General features: G+C 36.4%; 1 protein-coding gene across 1 annotated transcript in view; it reads right to left on the bottom strand.

The window, feature by feature from the left end:
- The window catches only part of GRID1 (glutamate ionotropic receptor delta type subunit 1), a 524,523-nt gene that overhangs the window by 82,063 nt on the left and 417,896 nt on the right, over nucleotides 1–24,564 (bottom strand). Inside the window, exons 7-8 of the mRNA XM_080347389.1 lie at nucleotides 20,386–20,547; nucleotides 18,958–19,077 (exon numbers count right to left, since the gene is read on the bottom strand). Coding sequence (XP_080203515.1) covers nucleotides 18,958–19,077; nucleotides 20,386–20,547 — 282 coding nt within the window. The remainder of the gene's footprint in view (nucleotides 1–18,957; nucleotides 19,078–20,385; nucleotides 20,548–24,564) is intronic.

The raw sequence follows: 24,564 nt of genomic DNA on the forward strand, positions 1-24,564 counted from the left end.
TTATTTTAGTCAGAAATACATGAAAACTTCAAAAGAGACACTTCTGATATCAAACAGGATACTAACTAGATTAAACACTAACAGAATTATGTAAACTGCTTCTAAAATCAGTCTAGAGAGTAAATAAGATGAGAGTTTTTTCCAGTTTTTTCAATTCTTGCATGACAAAAGTCTTGATTTCTGTATGTTATGACCCATGTTTCTTGCCTAAAAGGGAAGCTTAAGTATAGAAACCATAAAATAAAAGGACAGAAACATAATCTATCTATATTAGTTTGATATCATGGAACTTACCTTTCATTGCCTTGACTCTTTTCTAGGTCAGAGAGAAGACTACAAACGTTCTGACTATACTCAAACCCACAGTGGTCACACACAGCAGTGACTAACCACATCCCTCACATGATCTTATCTTCCCAAACTTGGAAGTGCCACTGTTCTGGGCTGCAATATAAATTCTCGCATATAGAGTAACTATTACAGCTGTGGTGTTGACAATATTCATCAAACTACCCTGAACGTTAACCCCATGCATTAACTGGTTATGAGACTGACCCCATGAAACCCTTTCACTGTTCAAGTAACAGGCGATGGCAGAACAGTGTTGAGAGAACACAGATCTTTTCATTTTAACCACAAAACTTCCAACAGCAACAACAGCAGCTACTCTTGAGCAACAAAAGAAAAAAGTCTTATTAATAATTTCAGTCTTTTCATCTTCCACCAACTAATTTTCAACGCATTTCCTAAGAACATATTTCTCCTTTATTATAGTTCCTGATTCAATCGGAAGTTAGTATCTTGTTTCAAAGATGTTGTACCATTCTACCTCATATTGAGAAAAAGCTTTTAAACAATCATCAATTCTGTATAAAAACTACTGTGCAATTACCATAGAAAACTGTTACTTTTCAAGAATATTTCCTCGAGATCATAATTATAATAACAACAGGTTCCTGGGGGCATATTGTAACAAAGTCCTGAAGTTGAAAGATTATTTAAAGCTTTATTGAGGTAGATGTCTGCTATTTTATTAAACAAAAAACAAACAAACAAATAAAAACAAACAAACAAACCAACCAACCAAACAAAACCCACATCTGACATTTAGAACATGCCTGAATGTTTTGATGGTTTTTTTTTTTAGATTTTCTTGTTTAGAAGAAAAAAAGAACCACATAGTAGTTTACAATTTCATCAGTCAGACTAATCATTGTGGAACAGTGATTTTCATCCTAAAAGGCCCTTCATCTTTTTGAACGTGTATTCTGTCATTTCTGTGGTGAACTATAAAAACTGTTTCACAACGTTAACAGTTTAAGACATGACAGGTAGATAATATCAAAGTAAACAATAGGCAGAGATGGGTAAAAAGTCAAGGGAGTTTTCAGGGGGGTGGAAACTAGAAGCTCATATTTATCTCAATAGAAGTCAATTCATGTCGTGCATTAACTAACATAGCTAAGAATCTTCTTCAAACACAGAGAAACAACACAGCTCAAAAGAAACTTTGAGGAGAAAGTAGCTAGGCACAAATGGGCTAATTCACACTGTAATGCAAGCAAGTTAAGCAAAATATTATGGCCAAGATTATACACGTGAAGGAAACTGGGTAGGAAAGGGACAGTGCAGACAGGATGGTGCCGCATGTCCCAGGGCTATGTGCACACAGCACAGCCCTCACCTTGGGACAGGTCCAATATTTTAACAAGGCAGCAACCTGGCGTTGTCCTCTGGTGGTGGCACACACCAGGCTGCCCACAAGAGGCAGACCCACAGGGTCCATCATGCTGTGATCAGACCCAAATTCATTCGGACTACATTCATTTGACCTTGGTTACCTCAAAGGCACCTGATTTTCACAAGAAGCCAGGCAGCTGCTCTTCTTGGATGTCCTTTCCCCCCATCCCATATTCTCCAGACTTATCCCTTGAAAAAGGTATACAAAGCCAATATGCACTACTGACACTGGTTATAAGCATTTTGATAAATAAGGCAGTTTCTATGCACTTGTATTCTGGTCTCTAATATTTAATCAGTAATTTCAATTAAATAAGTTGAAAAATATAAGTCACTACCCTCCAAACACTCATATTAAGAGAGGTAGAAACATCTTTTGTAATTGCAAAGAACTAGCCTTCTTAACATTTTTTTTTTCTTTTTAAGCACTTTACTACAAAAGAGATTAATTTTTTTTTTAAGTGACAAATTGATACAGAGTACAATGATGCCAAACACATATTGCCATTTGGAGCAGTTGGAAGGGTTTGGGTTCTGAGGCACGCCTGAGATCAATGTGACTATGTATGTTGTTCTCCATCTCAGTCTTCAGGAAGGAAACTCATATTCACTCTATATTCAAAGGCTGGTTCAGAAAATGAACCTCTTTGTATTAGTAATGAATTTGACGTAACTGTTTATTGCCTTTTTGCAGCCATCAGTCAGTCATTCGCTGGCAGTGTCCTCACTAGGTAAGATAACTAACAGCTGCCCACAGCTGGGTCACAGCCTGGGTAATGGTATTTGAACCCTGAGGAACACCCCACCTCAGTAACTTTGGTGCTCCTGCTTCTGCAGCATAACAATACTGCACATAGACAATAACTATTCTGGTCAAGTAAAGCTGTTCTCCAGTTTTTCAGGATATCTGTGCTAACAACTCTCAATATGTATCACAGAATCACACAGAATCACAGAATCGACTGGGTTGGAAAAGACCTCAGAGATCATCGAGTCCAACCCTTGGTCCAACTCTAGTCTGTTTACTAGATCATGGCACTAAGTGCCACGTCCAACCTCACTTTAAAAACCTCCAGGGACGGCGAGTCCACCACCTCCCTGGGCAGGCCGTTCCAATGCCTGACCACTCCCTCTGTAAAGAATTTCTTCCTAATATCCAGTCTAAATTTCCCCTGGCAGAGTTTAAGCCCATGCCCCCTTGTCCTATTGCTGACTGCCTGGGAGAAGAGACCAACCCCACCTGGCTATAACTTCCCTTCAGGTAGTTATAGAGAGTGATGAGGTCACCTCTGAGCCTCCTCTTCTCCAGACTAAACAATCCCAGCTCCCTCAGCCTCTCCTCATAGGTCTTGTGCTCAAGTCCCTTCACCAGTCGTGTTGCTCTTCTCTGGACCCACTCCAGCACTTCAATGTCTTTCCTGAACTGAGGGGCCCAGAACTGAACACAATACTCCAGGTGTGGCCTCATCCTTTCAGAAAAGTAACTGGCTGTAAGAGGTATTGTGGAGTCCTGTCACAACTGCTGTGACCAACAGAACACAGTAATTTTGAAAAACCTATGTATAAAATGCTTATCATTACATATTCTTATTTTCATTGCAACCATTTCTTTGACCATTAGAGAACTTAAAAATCCATTCAAAACTTGTTTCCAAGACAGCTTCATTTCCTCTAAAGGAAAAATAAAGATCTGCAGAGGTACAAAGGTCTTTATATGAAGGTAACATTAGGGAGACAATATTTCTACAGAAAGAAACCAGTAGCAGTAACAAGAAAGACAGCAAAATCCAGCTAGCTAGAAATCAATATTTTAGTCTTTAAGAAGGAAAAAGAATTTTAAAAAAGAAGCATTTGTGCCTTCTCTTTCAGATAATTAAAAGAAATGCCACATGAGAGTAAATTCATTAAAGTAGACTTTATAAATTAGAACCAGAAACAATTCACTAATAGAAAATACATGCTTTCAATAATCCCTCAACTGAGGCATATATATGTCTGCTAATGACACACAGCCAACTCAAAGGTGTTCAGAATGGCTGTAAAGTGAGGCAATAGGCAGAGGAAAAAAAGATATAAGAAAATGTTTAGCTAAATTACCTTACAAGTGGTCACTTGTTGCAAACAGAACCCCTACTTGTACTTGTTGCATTTACTGCTTGCCAGTTGCAGTGGAGGGAGTAATTGATTATTATCTGTGAAACCATGGTAACATTTAGTTAGGCTTTCAAGCCGGAGTTCCTCATCTTTTACATGAAAGAAGCTAATGTCTATATCCCTACATGGAATTAACATGTGAAACAAAACATCACAATGTTGAAATAGAGAGCAAAAATATTTATTAACTTTCTGAAAAACAGACAGAAAAGTTGACCTAGAATGCAAGCTATCCCAGTCTATGAAAACCTTCTAATATTTTGGAAAAAAAAAAAAAAAATGCATCTGCTTTAAGTAAGAAACATTTATTCAGGCAATAAACTAGCTTGTATTTTGTTTATGTTGAAATTTGCCCTCTCTCTATCTCTTTCTGAACTGTTACCAAAAAACCTGTTACCGATTTTTTGGCATTGCCCAAATGCTCATCAGCTGATAAGTGATACAGTAACTTCCCATTTCCCATACTAGAGGAAACTGAAGCATCCCAGATGTCACCAGCTTCCTAGTTTTTTCTAGCATGTCTGCCCACCCTTTGAGCTGCCCCCCTGTGTAGTGACCAGCCCAGGAGTCACCCAGGTGTTGTACCTTGGTAGGTGCCAGAGGTCACATCCTCTGCTGAGAGGAAGGGCAAGATTTGGGCATCTCCTGCACCCCAAACATGCAGCTGGGGCCCGCCCAGAGCACTAGAAGGGAGGTTGCATTACTCTCTTCAAATATCATGTAGATAAAATAAGGAAAGACTCTTCCTCACAGCAATATTAATCTAAGTCTGGAAAGCATAATTGTATTTCTAGCTTGTAATCAGCTAAAGGAAGCACTGCTATCGTCTGTCAGGTTTATTGATGATTATCATCCATAAATTCTTTCTGTTTTTCTCACAGCCCTGTATTTCCACTGGGCATGCTGTGTTTCCCAAAACCCATACTTTTGACAGCATTAGTCAGCACACCAAAGTAAAATAATGGATCTTGCTGCTATGTTTTTTCCATCTTTAAATGTGTTCATATAAAGCCCTCAGAATGCCCCCAGAAAAATTACTTTTTGTCTACTTGTTTTTTTTTTTTTTTAAGTGACCAACAAGAAAAGCAGATTTGAATATGCCACAAAAGAAATTCACATACAGTGAAATCTATATATGCATGTATATGAGTTTGCATATTTTATAATCTTTCCCACAATTTAAAGACTTGCCATTTTTATGTAAATGGTTTTCAGCACCAAATAAAAGGAGAAAATCTAGAGTTGCAGTTTGAAACATAAAAAGTCTGAGATACCTAAGAACAGGCATACTGCAGAATAAATACACAGCAGCAAGGCAATAGAACTAGTCCTGATGCGGATTTCAGTAGAGCTGCTGTCGATCAAACCAGTATTTAATTTAGCAGACAGCTTGCTTAGGTTACAGGCCAGCTGGAGGTCCCTCCTTCATTAATCATTGCATCTCCAGGTTCCTGGATTACTTGAAGTACCTGTGCTCTCAGTGCACTCCCCCACAGAGCACCATTCTGCTCCCTGGGACTATGCCCCATTTAATTTGTCACTAGGCATTTTGAGATGCTTACATTTACTGAAGAAATTCTGGAACTAAGATCAATCAAACTAACAGGCATCCCAATTTCTATCCTAGAATCCAATGCTAATGCTTATTTTTGGTGATAAGAAGTGTGGGGAACACCACAGGATTTGAAGGAGTGACAGGATCTTGACTGTACACAAACACAGGAATGGCTTTGGGTTTAAGGTGTGTTCATATCTAATGGGGGAGAAGGAGGAAAGAAAATCACTTCCTCTGCTCATTGATCTGGAGCAGCATTAATCAGTATACTGTCTTTCTGGATGGGACCATGCAATACCTACTGAAGCAAGCCAGAGCTAGAGAAGTGACATATCATAGAGCAGTGTTTCAAAATCAGAATTATAACACCTCACTTCACTGGGAAATTCTGCCTCTATAGAGGCTTTGCTACTGCTCTGATTCTGAACTTCCAACTCTTGGAAATACTCATAGTTATTATGAAATCAGAACAGACAGGATTATTGAAAAAATTAAAACCAGAGAGGAAGTAGGTACATTGATGTACCTATTTTATACCACCTACATCTAGAAAGTTAATTCAGCTGCAGGAAAGAATATTTAATCTTTGCTGCAGCCTGACAAACTACCATGGAGCAATGAGGATTATTAATGCGGGCAGGCTGCATTGTGAGACCCAGGGGAGAAGGGAGCTGAAGAGATCCTTTGCTGCTCTAATTCCTCCTGTCCTTCCAGGAGATCCCGCTGACTGTTTTTCTTTGCTTCATAAAGGGTGAGAAAACAGGGCAACTTATTTTCAAAATCCAGCATAAGTACTCAAAACACCTACCATAAATCCTCCCATACAGAGACACCAGCAACACTAGCTCAGGTTCTTAAAGTATATTTCACTCAAAATCTGCGAGAACAGAGAGAGATTATCTGGCAGGCTGCAGGAGCAATGAACAGCTAGGGATCCTCTCTGAAATGCTGTAAATGGTCAAGAAATAGGCTGTAATTCTCAAATGAAGCCAAAGGATAGGTATAGTAAAAGGGCAATCAATGTAATTAAAGCAAGGAAATTTGTTTCCTGTTTTTATTAGAATAAAATATTATAAGGGCAGCTATAGCTCAAGCGATATATGTGGTGAGTTCCTACGGCAATTAATAGCCAACCTGTGCTATAAAGACCATATAGAATAGACAAAACTTGCAGGCAATGCATAATTTCTTGAGCAAGACAAAAAGTAACTAGATAGCCTCACAAGTGTGCAATTAATGCAAATAAGAAACTGAAGATTGCTGCTTTATGCTAGGCAGTGCCAGCAGACTTCAACCTTATGTGCTTCACTTATGTCAGAGACAGACAGACAAAGGAATGTCCAGCCTCATTCTCCCCACCAATAGTGACTATTTCCACCTAGAAAGCATTCCTAAGACGAAGGTTATTTATTTTCTGAAGCAGAGTCCCTCTGTGGCAGACACAAAGGTTTCTATGGTGGAGGATCTGACTTTTCACAGATGACTCTGCTGTCAGATAATAATTACTCTCATATCCTCATCAGACTGTCCAGTATTGAACTATGTTATAATCCACAAATCCACCTGAATGATCACACCGAATCAGCAATAGGAAAACTGTGTGCTTTGCTGGAATGTTTGTTGAGTGTCCCAGTTCCCATGGCTGGTTCGGTAATGTACCACCTTGAAGCACAAAGGAGGTTGCTACAGAGATGTTTTGCCTGCAGCGTGCTTGTTAAATCAGAGCACAAGCACTGTGGTAAGCTCTCCCTTGTGAATCTGAAAAATCATAATAAATCATACTGAATAACTAATGTAATTGCAGTAATTGTTCTAAAGCCAAAACTCCTTAATGCCTTAAAATTTTGATTAATTCTGAAAAAATACCTCTCTAGTCTAATCTGAACTCCTTTCCTTATGAAATCTTACTCTCACCAAAATCTCAATATATTAACGAAAGGCAATTCAATCCATATTTTTCATTTCTTCTTCTTCATTGTAGGCAATAAATGCATGTTTTACACTGCATCTTGGGAATGGAAGAAATAGTGAAAGATCACAGATAATTAAAAAGATTCAACAGGAGTCATCTTTGATAAAATGTTGTGAAGGTGGTAAGTCATGTCTGACATAGTAGAACTGATAATGCACAGAAGTCTTGTAAGACAACCCACAGGCAAAATCTACAGAAATATACTACATAAATAATGAAAACCTATATGAAAATGTCTCCCTTTCTTCTTCCAATATCTAACAGTAGGAGATTTTTTGCATTTTTTTTTCCTTACTTGTTTATTAAATCAAACCATAGTTAAAATAACATAGTTATAGATCTTGGAACAATTAATCTGTCTTAGCCCAAACCCTCCATCAGGATTCAATATAGAAACAGAGAGAAAAGCAATATTGATTTGAATTCTACTCCATCATATCGATTTGTGGAATGAATGGCATATACTTAATCTCTCAGTTCACTACATGACTATGTGTTGTGTTCTACTAAATGTGGTGGTTAGGCAGCACAGAGAAAGGTACCGATCTTTCAGAGCCAGATTGCACCCAGGGTCAGATGGAATTACTTGCAGAAACAGGGGAGATTGTGGCTTCCATGGAGGCAAATGACTGTCCATGACAAAGAGAATCTTCCAGGGTGCAGGACACAATACACAAGTAAGAACCACGTAGCCAGGCTGAAACTGGGGGATGCATGAGAGGAAGAGAAGCAAACTCAGAGAGCAAGCTCCTGACGTAAGAGATTCATCTTGAGATGCAGAGAAGATTGGACATTTTGTTTTAATTAAGAAATCCACTGAAATGTTCTGTGGTGAGAGCCACACTAGAGTAGCAGACTCTGTGGGCTATACCCTAGATTCAGATTCACTCTTTCATTTTAAGCCAGCTCAACCAGCAAATCTGTGTTTTCTGCTTCACTGATTACTGTGTTCTTATTTTTGTTCAAATGAAAAAAAAAAAAAAAGCTCTAGATGCTGAATGTCCTTTCAGTGATTCTATCGAGGAAAAGTCCTCCTCTGAATGCTCAGAAACCACTCAGAATTAACAAAAAATAATAGCAAAATCTCTGCATTTTCCTCATGCTCATAAAGTAAATATGTTGTACTCTCTTTTGCCCTGACTTGCCCTAATAAAAGCATGGAGTAACAACACTTATCTCTCTTTGAAATTTCTAATAAAATTACCTTGTAACATTACTGAGTGAGCTCAGAAAACCAATCAAGAAATGCTTTACTCCCAATTATTTAAGTTAAAGCTTAGTAGGAAAGACAAAATTTCAGATTCAACTCCAGAAGTGAGCTACTCCCTCCTTGAGTCTGAACCACGAGCAGCAGTGTTTGTTATTCCTCGCCTGAAAAACATACCTTACACCAGGTTCACAAAATCATTTAACCCTCTCTTAGCAAACACCCTGGAGAAGTCCCAACACTGAATTGTTCTCAAAACTTAGATTTTGATACCATTTTTCTGTCAGGATGGCAAAACTACAATAGTAGTTTTCTGAACACACATCCACATGGTTTATGAATTACACCATCATAATACAGTTAACTACCTCGGCAGCTCTTGGTATAACAAAACCATAGCCTCCAGGTGCTACTGAAATGTAAATAGCTACAGTAGCTTTGTAGGTTGGTATTGAATGGGATCTTGAATGAGAGTAGAAAAAATGAGAGAGAGCTCAGTTTAGATTCAATACAGCTCAGACAGCAGTCTTGCAAAGCATCCATTAAAAACTTAGTGTATTATTAATCTTATGGCAGAATAAATTGCACATAATGCTTTAAGAAAATTATATGGGGTGCTAGAACTACTCAAACTGAAATGTTCTCATAGTATTAAATATCATCTATGCTTCTAGTTACTGGATATTAGCTTTTTTTTTTTTTTTCCCCGTCCAGTTCTTGTATTTGTCTAGGACTACTTTCTGGTAAGGCTCCAGGGACTACATGCTTTGATACTTTCAGTTGCCTATCTGCCCAAGCACGGTATTTGGAAAGCTTTATAGCCTGCTTTGCAAAAGAATACCTGTATTTGCACACTGTCAATCTTGTCTATGTTTAGATAACAGCCCTTACTTAAAAACAAAACAAAACATATGTCCAAGAACTTGTATCAACCACATACATCCCTAGATGGTATCATCTCAACTATTTTGAAACATATCTACTTCTCTTACAGCGTTGCAAGCAAATTTTACCAATGGATAAAATTTCAAGAATGTGAGATTTTACGATGAACAATGCAGGGTGATATAGCAATCAACCCGCTGAAACCAACTATTCACTTGACAGGTTGGGAAAATCACCAGTCTATTAGTTAACTATGTAACACAAAACAGCCGTGGACACATGACCCCAGAATACAGCACTTGCAGGAGAAAGGATTTGCCTCCCCACTTGTTTTCTCAAAGTTTTGTGATGGTGGGAGAAAGAACAGGACCAGGCAAGATGGCACAAAATTTCAGACACAGTGGGAACAAGTGCAAGCACTGTGTTGGGTAAAGCACCAAGAAGGGACCTTTTGTTGGTGTTATAATAGAGAGTAATTTACTGCTGTAAGTAAGCAAGCCTCCTTTCTTCTCCTTAGTTGTCATATTCAGGGGAACTGACCTTGGCAAGCATATTTAAAGCAAATAACTGGTGTCAGATTCAACTGTTTTCATGCTGTTTCTTTTCCTAAAGTTTCCTAAGTTTCTTTTCCTGTCTCTGGCTTCAGTCACTAATGAGCAGCAGCACATTCCTCTTTAAATCCTCCACTATAACAGATTTTTTTTTTTTTAATTCTTCATTATGTCTGCTTTCCAACAAAGCCCAATATCTGCAACTTCTTTAGACCTCATTAGACCTCATCAATAAACTCCACGGGGCTTTGTAACTTACCTTTTCACAGAAAATAAATTGTTGCGAGTGAAGTAGGCATTGGCAGGCTGAAGCTCTTTTACTAAATTAAAGAAGTACTCAGTTGCAAAGAGATTTGCTTTATGCATTTGAAGAATTACATGATCATACATAGCATCCTTCATCCGATGATCTCAAAGCATAGTACAAAAGTTAATAATGAAAGAGAGTTACATCACTAAGTTCTCCATGGTCTTAAATTCATAGGCAGAATATTGACAACCTGCATGCTTTATGTTTGGACAATTCTATTTATAAAAACCCAATAGGCTTCAGGCATGCAGTCAGATGTTTCTGTAAATTGCAATTTAATTTCAGCACAGGTATGTAACTGTTCACAAGAGAATTTTGACTGCAAAGAGGATTCAGTCACTTAAGATACCAGGCTTCAAATCTTCTTTGTGACGCTCTGCCTGGTTTACACTGTGCTAATAGGAGGCTTTCTGATCCTGCCCTGTCTTGGTGAAGTAAAAACTGCATGCATGGTCACCGTCACCACAGTACACCTCTTCTTTGTCATACTCTACTCATCATTTCAGATCCAGGTGTAATTTCAAGTTATTAACATTTTTTTAAGCTCTGCATGACCTGGAATCCAGCCTCCTAAAAAATCACTTCTATCCCATTTTCCATTCAGTCTAGTGTCAATTATATTTTTCACTTAAAATAGCTAGGGCATGGCTTCCTAGGGTAAACAGGGTGATTCATGTGATGGATTCAACCTGTGTAAAACGTTCCAAAAAAATCTCCATCAAAAGTGGATTCCAGTGAGTTTCAGTATTTAGGGGTTTTGTCTTGTTGGAAGTGTTTTTTCCCCTTGAATCTAAGTGGAATTCAAATATGTTGTTGCATTTAATAGCTATTTCAGCCTATAGCAACATATTTACAATTGACTTTTTAAACAGTGTCAATATTTTTAATTATTATTGTGCTCTGCTCATACACCTCATTTTTGGTAGAAAATACTTAACATATATGTATATATTACTATATATTGCTTAAAGAAACCTATTTTGTTGCCAACATACAACTTAAAATTATGTCCTGTTAGCAATCATACTGCGGGGGAGATCAGTTATATATTTGTACATCACAGTCATTAATATATTAAAAATACAGACATACTATACTCTGTTAGCCTATCACATAAACGTCACACTCAGAAAGAATATTCCATTTTTAGAGTTATTAGCTATGCCCATTCCAGTAAAAAGATGTTGTCTCAAAATGGAAAACAAGTTTTATTTTGTGACATCTGTGTATTTTACACATGTGTATAAACACATTTACTCCTATAGCAAGAAATCCTGTGATACTGGACCATGCATATCTTAGAGTTCTTTCTTTGACACAGGATCACATTAATTATAGATTGTAGCTATTTTAAGGTAAAACTGAGTGTTTTCTGTGTGGTCTGAAAACAGAAAGTCCCCAATTTCAAGGCAGTTCTGCCAGAAACTGGAACACCAGCAGGCAATCTCTGCCAAGTACAGTTTCAGTGAATTAGCCAATACAGTCAGAGGTTTAATCAGAACTCTGATGCCCTGTTGCATGTGTCTTTCCAAAAGAGTAAGTTAAGAAACTAAGGTTGTTATTTTTTTAAGTATAATGAAATTAAGGAACCAAGCCAAAGCAAGTCAGGTAGTTGGTGGCACCTGTGACAAAGAAGTTCCTAATTTCCAACATTTGGGCTGACCAGTTCCCATTCTGTCATTAAACTTGTATTTTAAAATCTGCATGTGAAAGTGTTTACTAGTATACAGGAATATCTGGCAAGAAATGGCAAAAATAAAAGCAAAAATAGTAGGGCAATTTTAAATAACTTCTATTTCTGTTGTCTATTTTAATAGGACTAAATCAAATAATTTAGTCTTTTTTTCTTAACAAAACTGTGTTGTAACTTGACCAAATATCTTAACTACCTGTATTTGAACATCCATTTTCTGATACAATATATCAGAACAATATATGGATGAAGACAACATAGTTATCCTGGATTTTAAAATTACTGATGAAATAAATTACTTCATAACCTACACTTGGCACCTACATCTATTTGCAGTTTACCGAATGATATAAGACGAGAATGATTACAAGAAATAAATGCACTTCAAACACTACAGAAAAGAAACTGTGCATGGTCTTCGTCAACATACAGTCCTTGCAATTGTCCTCGACACTGAAATCACGCTACAAACAAAGAGATGTTAAAACTCCTTAGTTTATTTACTTATGAAAGCCAAGAAGACATCTATTTGATTTGTTAAATAACTGAGCTTGTATTTTGGCATTATCATTAATATCTTTCAAAGCAATTTTTCTAAACAGACATTATGCTAAAAAAGTTATTCCGACATTCAACAGAAAGTTCTTCTGGTGTGATTGTTAAACAATAATCATGATTCAAAGATATTTCTTAGGGCAGGAAATTAAAAAAAAAATATATATATATATATATATTTAAATATATCTATATACTGTCTCTCTTTCTGGAGCAGTGGGCTTATTGCCTTTGTTCAAGATTGATCCTGTGCAAAAGAGAATAGCAGATAATCTCTGTCTTTGGATTTCCAAAAAGGTAAAAAGAATTTGTGGAGCTTTTTTCGAATACTTTCTATTTTCTTTGGTGTTAAGCTCAGAAGATCTTGACCTGTTTCCCTATGGAAATATGTTTTTCTCCACAGTGTGCATACTTGAGCATGGAATTCTTCATGATCTGAGCTACAGAAAGGGCCTTTCTCTTCACCCCATTCTGAATACTCGCCTTGGATCTATTAATAAATTATAGGAGCTTTGATGAAAAGTCCATAGTTAAACAGGTAACTGGTTTTAGAAGACTGATTTTAACAGCACAATTCTATGCAATACTGCATACGTGTTAGAAAAGAAGACTGTTATACTCAAGATTCATTATAAGCTAGTAAGTATGACATAGTATGTGAATTAAGAATTAAACAGAATTTCTGAACATACAGGCAATGGTGCATGTGGGCTGTGGAAACTTCGGCAGCACCCTAATTGCTGTGGGTATGCTGGCCCCGCTCGTAATTCAGATATAGCTCCTTTTAAAATTCTAGCCTCAAGCTTCATGCTGTGAAAATGTCATATAAACAGCTGAACAGTCTTCCAAAGGAGAAGACCAGCATGATCTTATGCTTGGAGGAATTCCAACCGAAATTTGCAAGACATCCCTTTTACTTGGGGTTGACCCTGGTATAATTTGCAAATACATACAGCATTTTGTGTTTGCAAGCACAAAGAACCGTTTCCACAAAAACACGGGACCCATTAGCAGTGTTTTCCAAAAACATAAAAATTAAAAAAACAAACTTTGAAAGAACTACATATCACACATTTGCAACAAAAAATTAACTTCTAAGATTGCTACCTACTTTTCAGTTAGTGAGTGTAAAAATTCAGCTATAATTTTAAGATTAAATAATACAGAACATAAAATATTTCAAATACAAAAATCTCCAAAACAACAATTTGCAGAACTCGGGCAAACAGGGACAGCACTTCATTTCAGAAAAATACTCCACAGGTTCATCATGTTTCTTCTCTGGTATTCCTCTGTAGTATAAAAATGGATCATAGCAATTTGCTATATATTCAGCTGTATTTGTCACCATTAATAATTCGACTTATGGAATTTGCAAGGAATGTATTTATCTTTACTCCTCACCTCCATCTTGTACAGAAAATTACAACTAAAAAATGAAGGAGGCTTATTATTTCGAGGAAAATACTTCAGATTTTTCTTCAGCTTGACACAATGTATTTACAGGATTAATTGCAATACTCTCCTTGAAAATTATTCTACTGTAACACTCAATCAACCCAATTAGAAAGAGAAAAGGAAACCAAATGTAAATATCTGGAAATTGTATTTTACCCAGAATGAGAAGACTATTAGCCCTTCCCTTCGCAGGGTAACATGGGATGTTTAGTGTTCACAAGTAGCCAAGACTTCAGTCTTACATTTCAGCTGAAAGATACTTTGCCGACACATATTAACTGAATTGCCATACCCAGGTGCATAGTTATGAAGTGTTCTAACAGGAGGCACGCATCTGTTTTACAGCTAAACTCAGGCAATTTAGTTATGTATTTTTCCATAGGAATAAAACCGATTCAATTACAGTAGTAACTACCTAAGATAATACTCTTCAATATATATCTTTTAGTGGCATATGATCTGCCTTGGCAATTTTCTTGCAAATGAAAGCACTTAATACTGCAGAACCCTAGAAATACAGTTCCTTTTTTTTTTTAAATTAATAAGCAGTATAGGATTTCTCATTATGACAATGATGAAATTCTGTCTAAAAGTAACAATCCCAATTAAAGCACTGTATCAGACTTCAAAAATCAGATTTCAAGAACTGTGAAACATATCACAAAACTACTTACAGTGACTTCTGCAATATGTCTCAGAAGTGCTGGAGGAAATAAGTGTGATTGTTTAAGAAGCAGATGATATTTCAAGAAAATCTAATTTGAAAAAATGAAAACATACTGACAGAAATGAATAGCCAATGGTAAACGTTATCATTTTGAACAGAATGTTTCTTATGAAATACAGCATGTGTGTAAACCATAAATTCTGCCTTCATTACAGCCAGCTTGAGAAAGAATTGCAGATTGCTTTATAAAAAATATGATCCCTGTCATAAAATAAACTAAATAACAACAATATTTCATACTTACAGAAGATCTTCCTGCCAGGATGAAGATAATCATAAAGCTCCTTACAGACTTTATCTAACTACACCTAATCATATCCCTAGAAGGGCTGTTAGTTGTTATGGTATATTCCACACTGCTGGGAATGAACCAAAGACTCAGGAAGCTTAAGGTAAAAGACATAAAAATGTAAAGATACAAGAGAGGCTTTACACATCCATGTAGCTAAAAAAAAAAAAAAAAAAAAAGTAAATTAATAAAGGACTAATAAATAAGAACTTAAAAGAGAGAAAGAAAAAAAAAAAAGGAAAAAAATGCATGTTGGTAACTCTAAATCAGAGCAAGAACATTCGATGATAAATAATCCAGCAATTACAGCAATTAAGATTGATGCTGAATTTGATGCCTACAACCTTAGCATGGGAAGTGGACACAAGAGGTAAAATGAGAAGAAAGTGGGTTTTATCTGTTAAAAATGCAAATACCAAAGGGTTTTGAACATAATAGGATATTAAGCTCATTCTTCCCATATGTTTCACCTGAACACTTTACACCACTTTTTGATGTTTTTCCAAGTTATGGTTCCTCTGTGATTCATTCTTTCTTTCACTCAAATTTCATTTAGTTTAAAACACTAGTGCAGCCTCAGCTATTTATTTTTCATTGATTCTGTTCCTTTTTATATGTTCTACAGTTCCCTTATCTCTTTATATCCTTTTCTTTTTTCTTTTCCTTTTTTTATTGTTTGTTTGTTTGTTTTTCAAATATACAGCTATGCAGGTTGCTATTTTACAAGGTGTTTACAGACATTAGGAACATAAACCCTACTGGCAATCGTCAAGCACTAGCCACTTAAGCCTTTTCAGTTTCTCTGACAATCTTGCCCTTCAAATTTCAAATGCCCTGATAAGCCACCACACTGATCTCTTTTTTAAGCATGAATACACCCTGCTTTCTCAGCCTCCACATGCACACAGTCGATAGAACACAATCACCTGAGCCTTTTGTAAAGTAAGGTGGTATAAGTTATGGGACATAGCCTGTTCATTCATGTTTAAACCAAAGAAATTAGAGCACTTTCTGAAGTTTCCTTTTCACTAAAGTACACCCAAACAAAGAAAGAAAAAACTACACAAACAAAATACAGAAAAGCCACTATCAGCCTTTACCATAAAAATACGCTGTTAGACTTAGGGAATAAAGGAGAAGGTATACTAAGGCAAGCAAATACATATATTTACTTGCTCTCCTAACTCAGTCACAGCAAGTGGAAGGAACAATTGTCTGTAGAAAGACAAGCTCTCAGGGCAACTGGGAAGAGTCAGGACACCTCTACAGGAAGGCCCTTAAAATTCCTGACATCTTTGGGTTACTATCCTGGACATCTTCCCTAGGAGTCTTTCTGGTGAAAATGATCCCCAAGAAATTTTTAGAAGGATGTTGAGTATTAAAAGTTCCCTAACTTTTTGTTAAGCCTCTAAGGCTCAGTGCTCAATGTTATACACTTTTGCCTTGCCCTGTCATAGATCCAAAGTGCAAAGTTTTTTTTGTAGGGACAGAGCAGGGATAAACATATACAGATGCTACCCATACAGAGGAAAAGAAAACCATGCAGAAAGAGCCCTCTATTCTCCACCGAAAATGTGTTCCTCCACAGCTAAATCTGAAGAAATGCTGATATAGAAACAACTGACAATAAATCAGAATTTATCTCTCACTCAAGTAATATAAATGACACAAGCATGACTATCTGAGCTTTTAAAAGTACTTCTGAGCTGTAACATATTTTTGCTGCAATAATAAAAAGTCAGGCTGTCTAAATAACTGAATAACGGTAGTTCTATGGTAATCTTGCTCTAAGAAATATCACAAATTCTTCTATAGATTTCTCCAGCATATTGCTGACTTTACTCTCTATATATTCAGCTAAAAAGATCATTTTCAGAACCTTATTTTAGCTCAGAGTAGAACTCCACATCCAGTAGCATTTTACCCATTTAGAATGATACTCACTTTCATTTGGGGAACTGTATAATGTTTTGCATTTAACATCCAAAGAGTCAAGACTTTCTGGATCAACCACCTAATCTCAAAGTAGCACATTAGGAGTCAAGTGATCAACAGTATATCAGTTTAGCTATTTTAGTCATTTTGCCTTCTTCTTTACCTTGCGGTCTCTTTTGAGTGACATTTTAGCTATGTCCACCCATCTGGATTATATCTCAATTTTGTCAGTGGGCTACACATACTGAAGTGAGAGCTTTTGTAAATGTGTTGCTGTATTTGAAATGTACAGTAGGAAAAAAAAAATGGATACTCAACACATCATCATTTCCCTTTAAGGACTCAAACCTGTTCTAAGTAGTAATCATGCCAGTTTTACTGAAAGGTAAATCAAAACATAAGGTGATTATGTGACTTACTTAAGTCACTTGGGAATTCTGTAACAAAATGGAACCAAACTCAAATGCTCCATGGCATCCATGTGCTAGGGGTAACCAGTACTGACAAGACATTCGTGCTTTTCTGTAGTGCCAGCTGGGAACACAGTAGGACAGTCCAAAGCATCTCACATGGCACCGGATATTTCTGGTTTGCATACTTCTGCGTAAAATGTGGTGCATACTTCGGTTTATGAACTAGAATTGCTTCCTAGGCCTCCTAAGCCAACTCTGTTTTATTAAATAGGCAACACCGTTTCAAAAATTAAGTTCATTTTTCATCATTCAGGTAGTATTTGGAATTTAGACTTCCTCATTTGCAGTAGAAATCTTCTAGAGATGAAAGCGGACTGAGAAATAGCCCTTTCTGGTCATTACAACACAGGAGTGTGCCTAGCCAATCTGAAGTCTTCAGAGACATTTTTTGTCAACATAAGGTTTTTCAATTTTATCTCCTGGAGCTTTATGCATTTCAAACACTTCTCTCCCTCCTGTCAAATTTCTAATAAATATTGCAAGCCTTTGGCTCCATGTCCAGAATCATCATACCAAATTAAATTCAATTAATCTCAGATTTAGCTTTTTAAGATAATAACGTAAACACAAGTTCTTTGCTGGGTTTTCATTTAGATTCATGTAATCCAGGTAAATCAAAACAGAACACAGAAACCAATGGTAAAATGACAACAGAAAATGTCATAAATTTTAACTCTTCATGAAATCCTCTTTGCTCAGCTCTGTTTAATGTAGAACCCATTGACCATACAGCAGTGATGTCTGTATTGACCAATCTGTTGATCAGTTTAGGGACATTTTGTAGCTTGGGTTCCAATCAGAACCTCACTGTTCAATTGAGAGTTTCAGGTATTTTCAGACCATCCCATCTGCATGAATGAGTCCCAGATAGCCTTCTCAGACGATAACAAATTATCTTAGTAATCCCATGGAACCACTTTGACTGCCTTCTAATTTTCATCAGTACTTGTATCATCAGCCACCATTGATAGGTCGTCTTTTACTTTACACAAGATAGCATCATCCATTTTGGAGGTTATCTTCTCTAGAGTTTTTTTATTTATCTCAACTTCTTGCAGCTGCTATACTTTGAAACATCTCTGTGTGTTTAGGCAACTTATATTCTCAGTTAGTTTTCTTAGTAAAACAAGTGCCAGTTATATCAATTATATATTAATCAACAATAGAATACAATAGTAGAATTGTGCTGTCTTCATTATTATGTTCACAGTATTGTTATGGCACTGCATCATTACTACACTTTTGGAAACAACTTGCAGGACTCCTGCCTACCAATAAAAAATTAATTTTCAAGATTTAAGTGTGCAAGATATCTAAAAATATTTCTCTCCTAGTAAATGTCTTCTGCAGTGTAGCACTAATTCATTCTTAATGAATAACATTTTCTCCTTTGAAGTAGAATGTATGTTATTTAGAGGAAAACAAAAGAGAGAAAGAAACAACATATCTTTACCCTCCGCACATCTTTGCCAAAAGTTTCGCTGTAGCTAGTGCCCAGTATTTCAAATTGAACATAGGGGTTGGCGCCATCTTCTCTGAACTCCATAACACCAGTAAGCCCAGTTATATGGCCCTAAGGAAATAAGTTTCAGAAATTTTAGAATAGAACAGATTTGTCTTTATAAGCACTCCTTTTTATTAAAGGTGTGCTAAATCTGATTTGAAAATGTTTACAGTGAACTTACATGTGGCAATTACAATATTTTTCAATAGCTCAAACTTAGCATCAGACAAAAGATTTTTCAGCTGAGAAAATTACTTCAGCACTAACACATCCGCTGTATATTGTGGAAAAAAGCCATCAGGTCTTATCATTCACAGAGACAAACCCCAAAGGAAAGGAGAAAGACCTTGGTGGACCATGAGACAAGAGCCCTTTCAGTGTAACTCAGGGCAGCAGGTTCAGTTCTGAGGTTAAACACAAAGGCATGAACTCCAAGTCCAAAAGAAAGAGTATGCCTGCTGTGCTCCCAAAAGAGGCATAATGAAAAGATAAAATTTTAAGTACTATTAAAACTTGTCTTTGAAAGTATCATGGAGTTTGATTTTGGGTTTCTAGCAAAGAAACTTGAAATTACACTAAAGTTTGAATCATTTTAGCAAAAAAGGATGTTGTCATTAGGACTGGTCTGTGCATAACATAAAATTTGATCAAATTGCATCAATTTACTAGAGGAAAACCATTTCACCGATATATGTGGGAAAACAGGTTGTTTTGTGGGTTTTGTTTTGTTTTTCTCCAATAATTACTAAAGTTAGTATAATAAATAAAAATTAGTATTTTTTCAAATAATATTTGTGATCAAATAAATTTCATCAAGAAGTTACCATGCATCTGCAAAGCCACAATACTGTCCATAACCGAGTAACTCAACATGCTGTAAGACAGCGTCACCGCTAGTGACAACTTAGCTATACCAGATCCCTTGGCTCTGGGCTACAGTACACAAATAGATCCTCACCAACGCTCAGCTAAGTTATGAAGTTAGTTGAGCTGCAGTAAATGGAACATTTACTTAAACCTTACCATCAGTTGGCCTCTCAAGCTCCTTAAGTTCTTCTCTTGGGGAAATGATGATGATGCATGCACACAACAATTTGTATGACTATTCCTAATCACACTATCTCTGCAGAAGGTAGCTGTGAGAACAACGGAAGTAGAACACACACCACTGGAGCAAGACTGCAGTGTGTGTCATTTGTAATAAGTCATTTGCTTGTTTAATAGCTGCAGATCATTCCTGGTAGTTGTAAATCAATTGTTTGTAATAAATCAAAGAAAAATTGAATAGAGGTCAAAAACCTCTTCAAAAGCTAATCTCAAGTAGAAATGGGGTAACTCTTTCAATTGGTCACACAATTGTGGTTTGTCTATTCTCACCTTCTTAATAGTCTCTAGCATGGATCGTCCTCCATTCCAAGGTTTGGTGGATTTCCTCATGCAGTTCAGGCTTGCCATGCTGTGCCACTTCCTGTCCTCCAGTTTTCTGTGGAAAGCATTGGCCAGCATGAGCACACTGTCATACAGGTACAGGTTGGAAACCTGCAAACAATAATAAGAATGAGCCTCCTGGTTTATTTGAGCGTAATTTTTAATAAACTGTAAAAGCCATCAATCAAAAAAAAAAAAAAAAAAAAAAAAAAGAAGACATGACTAAAATTGAAAAGCTGAGTATGTTTGACATGTTCAACAGTCAATGCAATTCAGACCATACCAGTGCTCACTGCCACCTTTCCTGCTTGGCCATTCTGGCCAAGGGACTCTGACACACTTACATTGCCTGTGCATTAACCATCACTGCAATGCAGTGCTGTAAAGATGTAAGAGATCACAGTTCAAACAAATACAAGCTATATAAGGAATATAGCTTTCTATCAATGAAAGACAAGGATTGCTACTTTTTCAGTCCTTTCAGCAATGAGAAAAGAGAGATTGGAATTAACTTCTTATTTTATTTTCTTCAATTGAGCAATCTCCTTGGTAATTTCTGGCACAGAAAACATGACACTAGTGCAACTGTTTAGAACAGAGGGAAGAAAACTGACAGTACTATACAGGCTTTATCATCTCTTTCCACCCAAAATACGGGAAACTGGTTACTATTCTACCTTCTCTGGAGCTACTGATTTTAGCCCCCTTATTCTTCAATTTATGTGAAAGGTAAAGGGAACAAATAATTAACAAAGACTCTAATAAGAACACCGCACTAGTTATGCTCAGCTATGCATTTCATTTTTTAAAACCAAGACATGGCCATTAATACAAGATCAGATCTTCGACATGCAGTGGTATCCACTGCAAGTGGTAAAACTTTAGCAGTGAAAGTTGGCTGAGAGAAGTGATTGAAAAAAATAAAGAAGATACTCTCCACCTGCTTCCAGAGTTTACATGCACTCTTGTTCAAATCTAGGCAGAGATTCAGGGGTATTGATTTATTCTTTACTAAATTCAAATCTCCAGTTAACGTCAGTAGCCAGATACGGCTTTTATCATTATTAAAAATATATTCTCCTAGCTGAAGGCTTTACTCATGGTGATCCATGAATTTGTTATTTATCATTTGGATTTCTCAATTCACCATAGAAGAAGGTGCCTGGAGACCAGGAAGGGGCTACCTATGCAAGTTAATGCAACTGCATACTTTCTAGCAGAATGTCACTCAGCTGTGAAAGCTTAACTATATATTATTGTTGCATCAGTAGCTCCAAGTAAATTTCTGATATATTAAAATCCTAACCTTCAGAAACAGAATATTTAATCTTCCATAATCTGGAGTTTGTAATACACTGAGAACATAGGTACTTTGAAAAATCTTCTAGTATACATAAATCTGAACAAAATATTTCTAAACAAAAATTCACTTTGAAATAATCAAATAGGAAGAAAAAAAAAAAAAAAACATAAAAAGGAGGTTGAGTATATCCACTGATTTAAGTGACTGAACACAGAAAGGTATCTTCATGCAAAAAACAATGCAAAACCTATGACTGCCTATGACTACTATGACTGACAATATCTCCCATCTAGCATTGGCATCTTCTTTCACTTCTTTTCTTTCTAGCTTTCCTGAAAAAGCAGTCCATATTCCCTGTATCTGTTATTTTATCCAGTTAATACATTTCCTTTTAAATGAGTTTCCAAAGCAGCTACTTTTCAGATTTCCTCTCTTTTTAGGAAAAGTGAGTAATTAAAGACTTAATAAGATCCTCAGCAAATAAGTGTCTTTCTGCTCAGTTGCATTTGTCTCCCTACTCTGCAGATATTTTCCAAACAATTTTCAAATAATGCAACCAAACAAATCCTTATTATTCAATGGGGTACTTTTCCTCTTCTGTGTTAAGCTACTCAGTACAAAAAAAAAAAAATAAAAAAAAAAATAAATAAACCACCCAAATCATACACCACAAAACCATTTGCTTTGAAGTAGATTTTACCTGCATAAAGAAACACATTGTTTTTCACGTGCGCTCATGATTCTTTTCTCTCCCCATTAAATTTGATTTTATACCCTCACTTTTAACTGACAACTCACTGTCTGTTACCTTGGAACAGCCAGAAATCAGAAATACTTCATATTTTTCCAGATTGGCGCTGCTCTTTTTCAGTTCTGGAAAACTGCAGCCTCATTCCCCAAAACAGTTTTCTTGGTTTGCTAGCAGACAGCCCTGGGCCAAAATGTAAGATGTACTTGGGTACTCTGCTTTACTTCTCGCTTCCTACTTTCTATGATCCTAGAGAAACAGCCACAGTTCTGCACAGGTAATGGACAGAAAGCTTGAGAGAACTGCTTTTGAGGATCTTAGTTTACACGACCACGCATCCAACTCAAATTACCCCATGGTGTACAGCAAAACAAAGTAGCCATTTATTTACCACCAAAATCCACAAATTTCAGTTAGATCCAGAACTAATTTTGCATTAATATTGTTTCATTTTTGTCTTTTAGAAGAATGATATAAACTGAGTGACAGCAAGAAACAGTTTCCTACTTAGGCCCTTCTGTCGTACATCTGGAGACTTGTACCAAGACAGAAGAAAATGTTACAGAGAACACAGCAAGTTATTTTTTGCCATGGAAAGGCTATTCTGCACATCTTGTACACACTTCACCGTTTGCATTTTGCCACTCCATTTCTTTTCTACTGCAAGTCTTGCCCAAGAAATGAGTATATAGTTCCTTTTAATCAGCAAAATTCCTTTTTTCATATAATCGTACTCTGAGTATTTACTCCCATAAAAATGACATAGATGTATTACAACATTTTACCCCTTTTTTTACCCCCTACTCACTGAAGAGTCAATATCCTATGGAAGAGTAAGTTGAATTTCATTCACACCATCAACATTTCTCTTTCAGAACAGAAAATATGTAAACAAAAAACAAAACAAAACAAAACCACAAAACCTCCACAACAAAGGCTAGATTTGGAACATTAAAAAAAAAAAAATAATAAAAAAAATTGTTCAATTTGTCAGTTAATTAATAAATTAACACAAAGTGTAGAAGTCCACCCTATTAAGGGCAGAACCCTTTAAAACTTATGAAGCATAACTCAAAGAATTTGGTTTTGCACATCGATCAAAATTCAGCTTGTAAACAGTGTGTTTATTTAAACCAAGAAGGCATGATGTTCACATGATAGTATTGTTTTGGTAGTCCTCTAAGTTGAGTCACTTCTTTGAAGTGCAAAAAACTAATAAAGAACAACCAAAATTATCCTGATAACTTAGAAAATAATGTCAATTTGATCCTTCACAGTGTGCAGAGCAGAACCCAGCTCCTGAACATCCGCAGCATTATAGATTGAATGTCTTTGCCTAATCCCAAATGGGAACTAGCTCTGTGCTAGAAAACAGAATTATGGAAGCAGGTCCAATCTGATGCCCCAGTAGTGTTGTGAGTGTAGCTGAACAGTTGATTCTTTCAACACCTACACTAAGATATATTATTAAATTACTGTGAGGGGTACTTTCTGCTTCTTTTTTCCTAATTCCTTTCTGAGGTAGAAAAATAAGAATGCTTAAATACCTCAAATATGCTCTTCTCAAAATCATATTCACTTTCTACCTGAATTCATTACCATCTACATATTTTCTTGCAGGAAAAAATGTTACTTAAAACAAGACACAGAAATCATGGCCCGATCTCACAGTAAACCCAGGGCTATAATTATTACCTTTATTTTCTCTGATATTCCTTTTAATACAGCAAAATCTCTTTGTATGTACTAGATTGTATGTGCAACATGAGTTTACTGTAACCTCCAGAATAGCAGTGCTGGGAAAAAAAAAAAAAAAGGCTTCAGCAGGGAAAGCCTGTATACACTTATTACTGCAACTGCACATGTTTTAAGTCTCAGCTAACTAGCAAACTCCCTCTGAATAAAAACACAACCCCACAAAGGGAGTTTGTGAGACACCCCAGGGATCAGCTAGACTCTGTTTCCACCAGTGCTCTCAGAAGCGTGAGAAAATACTAAATTTAAAAATTAGTCTTCAGACAACATTCAGAAATAGTAGCAAAGTAAGAGAGAAGAAAAAATAAGGCAGTGTACTTGG

Source organism: Nesoenas mayeri (genome assembly GCF_963082525.1).
Source record: "Nesoenas mayeri genome assembly, chromosome: 7".
Lineage (NCBI taxonomy): Eukaryota > Metazoa > Chordata > Aves > Columbiformes > Columbidae > Nesoenas > Nesoenas mayeri.